This window comes from Aspergillus sclerotioniger (assembly GCF_003184525.1).
Source record: "Aspergillus sclerotioniger CBS 115572 chromosome Unknown BO94scaffold_20, whole genome shotgun sequence".
Lineage (NCBI taxonomy): Eukaryota > Fungi > Ascomycota > Eurotiomycetes > Eurotiales > Aspergillaceae > Aspergillus > Aspergillus sclerotioniger.
In genome coordinates this window covers 550230-556917 of record NW_020291010.1, presented here as the reverse complement: position 1 = coordinate 556917, position 6688 = coordinate 550230, and the positions used below count along the sequence as shown (strand labels likewise).

At 49.9% G+C, this 6688-nt stretch overlaps 2 protein-coding genes and 1 non-coding gene across 3 annotated transcripts; 2 read left to right on the top strand and 1 right to left on the bottom strand.

Annotated features, from left to right (window-relative positions):
* Window positions 1-499: 499 nt before the first annotated feature.
* Window positions 500-1558, top strand: BO94DRAFT_520503 (uncharacterized protein; the record flags this gene model as incomplete). The annotated part of the gene is given in 3 exon segments (XM_025610114.1): window positions 500-872; window positions 917-951; window positions 968-1558. The coding sequence occupies 3 exon segments, from the start codon at window positions 500-502 to the stop codon at window positions 1556-1558; spliced, it is 999 nt and encodes a 332-aa protein (XP_025465787.1).
* Window positions 1559-1945: 387 nt separating this feature from the next.
* On the top strand, window positions 1946-2017 carry BO94DRAFT_t206. Its single transcript has one exon. It is a non-coding gene; the product is annotated as a tRNA-Ala (tRNA).
* A 1082-nt stretch (window positions 2018-3099) lies between these two features.
* Window positions 3100-6563, bottom strand: BO94DRAFT_520500 (TPR-like protein; the record flags this gene model as incomplete). The annotated part of the gene is made up of 6 exons (XM_025610113.1): window positions 6385-6563; window positions 6269-6336; window positions 5911-6217; window positions 5523-5840; window positions 5298-5472; window positions 3100-5249 (listed from the first exon to the last, which is right to left on the bottom strand). The coding sequence occupies exons 3-6, from the start codon at window positions 6103-6105 to the stop codon at window positions 3100-3102; spliced, it is 2838 nt and encodes a 945-aa protein (XP_025465786.1). The 5' UTR covers window positions 6106-6217; window positions 6269-6336; window positions 6385-6563.
* Window positions 6564-6688: the final 125 nt, after the last annotated feature.

Sequence of the window (6688 nt, the reverse complement as noted above, 5' to 3'; positions counted from 1 at the left end):
GTCTGCGCAGACGGATCCCTTCAGCTCGAAGACCTTATATGGCGCGTTAGGTTCGTGATCGACAAACCGAATCCTCTCGGAGGTTTGCAAGAGAACTATTGATTCTCCACCATAGGTACTCACCAACCACCAAGGGTGCGGTGCATAGCCATCCAACAATGTTTGCCTTGGGTTGGGCAGGAGCAGCAAACAACCTGGCGAATTGCGAGGTCCCCGAGGTTGCCGTAAGAGGTTATCCCACGCCCGAGGAGCTGACGAGGCGACACGATCGTCGGCCCTAAAATCTCACCCGCTCCATTGGTAGGATCTGCTACCTGCAGATGGTCAGGGGATCCCTCAGGACCGACAGTTTGCTCCTCTGTAATGCCAATAAGGCCTGACCCACAGGTTATTGACAGAGTTAAATAGCGGCCAGCTCGCTGAAAGGACCGGAAGGACCGGGTGAATTGAATGCTACTTAGGGCAGGATCGATCGCTGAACGTCCACCCACCATCCCTCATGTACGAATCATCCTCAGCTGCACTGGGGCTGGACATCTTTGCCGATCCCAGTGGCATCATCGCCCCCTTTTCTTCTCTACTGCCAGCCTCCTATCGGACAACGGACGACAACATCGAGCCCCTGTCTCCCGAACTATTCGGGGCATTTCTCAACCACGAGCTGCTTGTCCAGCGGCTGAATGACATTCACAACTGGCTATGGATGTGTGGTCGCCCCATGCCTCCCCGCCCACTGCATCAGCAGGTGGCCATGTCGCGGAGTATTGTGGTGACCGAACAGATGGACATGCACCTCGTCTGGATGAATAACCAGTTCTTTATCAAGCCACTCCCCGCTTATCTATTCCACCCAGACTTCTGGCATCCGCATGGTCCGACACCCAGCTCCCTGCAGAAAGACCCTCCCATGGACGAGAACAAATCAAGCCCGGCCAGCACTGCTGCTACTCCGTCCGCCTCCCACCAGGAGAGAATTGCCTGTGCGCGAGGCTTCCTCTTCTCATACACAGCGCTGATCACCTACCCCTCGGATTTCCACCTTGCCCAACAACAGGGCCTCCTTCCTTCCACCGTAACATGGGAACGGTGGCGCGTCTTCTCGGCCCAGTTCCTATCGCACCACTGCTACGCGGCCATCAACCCGCGGTTCTGGTACGGAGAGCTGCGTCTTAGTCGCCTGAACAAAGTATATGCTCTGACCCGGGGGTGGATGTTCCGTGGCTACTCGCGAATCGGCGGGGCAGCAACGTACGAGGACCTTCTGCGCAACAACTTTGCCGCTCTGGCCACGGTGCTGGGTTACGTGGTCATCGTGCTGACGGCCATGCAGGCCGGGCTGTCAACCGACCGATTGCAGCATGACCGGACGTTCGTGAATGCCAGTTACGGGTTCACGGTGTTTAGCATCATCGCCCCACTGATAGGCGCGGTGGTCCTGCTGGTGGGGGTTCTGTGCATTGTAGCGAGCAACTGGATTGCGACCAAGGGGTATGAGAGGAAGCGATTCGTGACTATGGGGGTGGAACCGCTGCGACATGCTGTCCGAGTCTCCAGCTGACGGACGATCCGAGAGTTCCTGTCACGGAAGAACAGTCCTATTGGTATACCGAGAATAGTACTCCAACTTCGACCGACAGCCTCCTAGAAAGCTTGTTAGAACCAGTAAATCTGGGTGTTGTCTCCGGGATGGTTGCTTTTTCCTCTGATTTGACGCTGGCCTGCCACGTCGCCGCGGGGCATTCCATCAGTTCAGCTCCTTATCGCTATCCCTGCCCCTTGATGCACCACGGTGGGTCGTGTCATACCATCTTACCAATCGCTTGTTTCTCCCCTTTCTCCCTACGGCATTTCCCGAGAGTCAATCAGCTACGCCATGCGCGACAATTTGCTGGTGCCGACAAATCAGTCTCATATGCCAATAAAAGTGGCCTGTATTTCAACAAATGGGGCTGTGGTTTAGTGGTATAATATTCCCTTAGCATGGGAGAGGTCCGGGGTTCGATTCCCCGCAGCTCCATTTTTTTTCGCAGGTATCCCACCTAGTCCGGGTGAAACCAATCTCAAATCAAGATCAGAAATAATCCTCATCTCTATTTGAGATACATTGTTTTTTCTTTTTCTCTTCACACTCTATCATTCTGTCTTTAATCTACACTACATATCAGTGATGCCGTGCATTAACCGATTTGCAATTCTCCATATCGCAGCTAAAACCATCCGCTTCCATGATGGAAAATATATAATTCTCCAACTCGATATGCATCTATGCCCCCCCCTGTGAAAGTCTACAAGTAATTAGAGGATACATACATAAAGATCCCGACCAGATTTTAGAATAAGGAATACTACCACATCTCCCTCTTTCTTTCTCTCCACTACTAGTACTTCTAGAACTCTATATGTTAGGGACGTGAAGCCGAAGAAACTGAGTGATATTGCTTGATTAGCTAGGAGGGCTTCTTCTGCCTACGCGTGATGAAATGACAACAACACGGTGGCCAACCTGACCAGACACATGACGCTCGCCTACTCGACACTATATGTACCCTTCGCCTCAGACTACATATATTATATATACTCAGATTTGAATAACCCGCTCTTCATTTGAAGTAGTAGTAATGTGAATTGTGGAGTTTCCACAACACAGGAAGAGAACCCCTAAAGAGGTAGTCCATAAAATAGTTCACTGGTACGTGAAAGACAATTACACATTTTGTTTCTTCACCGGCCGCAGACTATACACCCTGCTTAAAGACGTCATGAAAGACAGGAATTGTCGTTATTAACAGTATTGAAGATGTTCAAGAACCAACGAGACAATAAGATGATAATGCTACCTGGATTATTGAAGCGATCCAGGTGTAGACGTATTGCTTGAACTCACGGAATTTACAGGGAATGTCTTGTTCATAAAAGGGTAGGATAGGCAGGATATGCAGATATCACAATCATCTGCATTAGTTACTCGAATATCCCCAGCTCTCATTTAGAGGAAAGTTCAAGGAATATTGAAGTACATTTGAAGGGCAAGATAGAGCAGAGCACAGGACCTGGCCTGACGAGGGACAATATCATCTCAATGTAAAGACCATTGCTGCATCAATCGCTGCCAAGCGTGGGCTTACCCTGACGTTCAAGAGCTAATTTGAGATTTTCCGCAGCTAGCAGCGTATATGAATGTTCAGGTCCAAGGGCCTTCTCCGCGCTCTGTACAGCTTGCTGAAGTACCTGCTCAGCTTCCTCATACTGATTCAAAGATAAAAGCGCTACACCGAGGTCATCATAAGTCAAAAGGATGTCCGGATGATTAGGCTGAAGCACCTCCGTGCTCCGGAGGACATGTCGAAAAATCAGCTCAGCCTCCTTGTGCTGGCCCTGAAGTCCAAGCGCTACACCGAGATTGTGTAAAAAGGACAGTGTCTTTGGATGTTGAGGCCCAAATAATTTCTCCCCGCCTTGTACGGCTCGTCGAAACATTTCCTCGGCCTTCTCATATTGATCCTGCTGTACAAGAATTTTACCAAAATTACGTATACTAGCCAATGTACTTGGATGCTCGGGTCCGAGCACCTTTTCAGTGCCCTGCAAGACTCGTTGAGCAGTTCTTGCAGCCTTTTTATACTGACCTTGCGCCAACAGGGCATTATTGAGGTTATTCAAAGTGCTGAATGTACCTGGATGCTCAAGGCCGTACACCTTCACCTCGCCTCGCAAGGCTCGCCGATGCATGGTTTCAGCCTCTTTATAACGACCCTGCCTCTCAAGGTCATTACCAAGACATACCATACTACTCAGTGTGCATGGATGCACAGGCCCAAGTATCTTCTCGCTGCCCTGCAAGGCTCGTCGATGCATAATTTCAGCGTCTTGATACCGACCCTGATCAAAGAATGACCCACCAAGTCGAATCAGATTCGCTAGCGTGGCTGGATGTTCAGGGCCCTGTCCCTTTTCCGTGGCTTGTAAAGCTCGTCGAAGCATCGTTTCGGCCTCTTTGTATTTGCCTAAAGATGCATAGCAGACGCCGATCTTGGAAAGAAGTTGTTCATGGACTTCATCATGTTTGCCGTGAGGACAACTCGAAAAAAGGGATTCCGCATGCGGGAGATACCTTCCCCAGATATGTTTGTTGTCGTATTCTGGCTTGGGATAGATATCGCTAATCCACTGAAGGAGGTCTATGCTATATTTCTCCAAGGTGCCCTTTCGGTCCATCCAAGCTCGCATAGCCAGTCGAACAAGTCGGTGAATATCATAAAGCCCAGGTTCCTCATGTTCCGTTATCAATGCATATGCTTTCAGGATGCCCACCGCTTCAGCGACATCCATTTCATCACCTTCATAGGGAATCAATGAAAGTGGAATTTCCCTCTCTCCGAGGAGACAAATGAATTCTAGATAGGTTGCAGCAGCCGGTTTATCTCGCTCGATTTGCCGAAATGAAATGATCCATGTCGTTGCAATCGGATTCTCAATTTCGGTGTAGCGGTATTGGTCCCCAAAATCCTTGCTAATTAGTCTCGCCTGTGCCTTATCGCTTGAGCGACAGAATTGAAGGTATTGTGCCACCGAAACTCCGGTTTCCCCCATGTAAGCAGCTGCCTGCTTGATAGCCAACGGGAGACAAACAAGAAGATCGAGCAAGCTTTCCACGCTTTCATGGTCATCGTGAGCAGATGCATGTAGCTTCTTCAGGAGTTCAACCGACTCCCCCTTGGTCATTTCTCCCAAGTTGATCGTATTTCTGGGAGATATATCTAACCGCTGTACCACCTGCTGGGTTCGTGTGGTGAATAAGATGGACCCTTTCAGGCTGGATGGGAGATACTCTGACAGCGCTGCCTTGCCAAAGAGGAGGTCGGGATCATCGGCATTGTCAATAATTAAAAGCCAGTTTCCGAAACTGTCCCGACTCAAGGCATCTTTGACAAGTCGCTTGACGTCATTTTTCCCGTTATTGATACCAGGAATCCCGAGCTTCTCGCCTATCTCACGGTAGGCCTTTTCAAAGGTCATGGCATCTACCGCTGGAACCCAAAAGACGGAGCAGTATTTGCGAAGACGGTACGCAGACTCCAGAGCAATTTGCGTTTTCCCTATTCCCCCCAGGCCAACAATAGCGGTTCTTTGACAGGCATCCTCATCCGAAAAGGGACTGATCTCGGTATGAAGCGGCTCCAGAACTGATTCCCGCCCGGTGAAGTCGCGGTTACGCCCAAATGGAACCATCCAGTGATGCTGAGATAATACTTCTATGAACTTAGTAAAAGATATCATCGCGGCGGTTTGTTTTGTACCTAGCTTTCGTTGTTGAATGAGGTCCGTGGAGTTCATGACCATGCCACGAATCTCGTCTGAAACGCTCAGGAAAGACCGATCATCCGGGCCTTGGAATTTGTTCAATGCCAGATGATCAGACTGCAGAGGGAACCTTTTCAAGCCCGTAATACATGCAGAAGTCTCTTCCACCACCTATAGCGTTGTTAGCAGCACGGCTGAGGTAGTGTTCACGAGGAACTGACCATCCCCTTGGCCCATCCAGGGACCCCCAACTTTCTCCCATAACTGGTTTCGCGAAGTTTAAAGAAACAACATGTCGGCAACCGTTCTTTTCGTTGCAGATTGCAAAAGGCATGTAAGCGATCAGTGAGTGCGGGATTGTCATAGGTCAGATCCTGAATAATCCCGCCATGGGATGCCATCATCGCCAATGACTGGACGGCGATGTTGGCATAGGATTGCATTTTGGACCCCCGGAAAGGTGTGCCCAGAAATATTAAGCCGACGGTGACGGAGGGCATATAGCTGAACTGATCATGGTTGTCGGCAAATAATAGCCCCTGTTCGACAAGTAACTTAGCGTGACAGATGAAAAAAGCGTCAGGAGGATGACTCCACTCCATCACTAACATGTTGGATGACATTTCCCCCTAGACTGTGCCCTATGAAGATGATCGGGCGGTTGATTCCGTTGCGGAATCGATGCACACTGTGGACCAACTCCTCCCCGCACAGTTGAAGACGCGTCTTTGGGGCATCCATGTGCCATCGCGAATCATAATTATACACCATGATCCGCGACTGTGGTATAATCCTAGGCAGCATGGTCGGGTCTTGCAACCAGTTGCAATGAGTAGGTGGTCGGGATCCTTCGTTGGGACCTTTCCAAGTCCAGGACCAATCCACATTTGAGCCGAGACCATGAACTGCAATGATGCTAAGGCCTGGAATTAGTAGGCGCCCGTCTGAATGCTTTCGTCGTACCTACTCGACTGCTATATCATCCTCACTGAGTGCAGAATACAGAATGTCAAGAGGCGGTCGGTTGTAAGGATTCTACGCCTGTCAGTAAACCGGTCTCCAATCTTCTGGCTCTTCACTAACCTTTGTCTGTTGTAGTGATCTGCTGCGTGATTTTTGGCTATTGGTGCGATCCAAGAAACGCTTTAGGCCGGATAAATAAGGCCAGAGCCAACCGCGGCCAGCGACCGCCAGTCCAATCAAGCTCACGAGAGTCAGCACAAGTTCAATTGCATAAGCTGGCAAAGAACCGGATATCCTAGCGGGAAACATGTTTGAGTTGAATCCCCTCAGGGTGAAAGTGGTAAGCTGATGCAAAGAACAGCGGATGATGGGAAGATGAAGGGACTGTGGGCGGAAGCTTTTTCCACTTCTGCTCGCTGCCTCA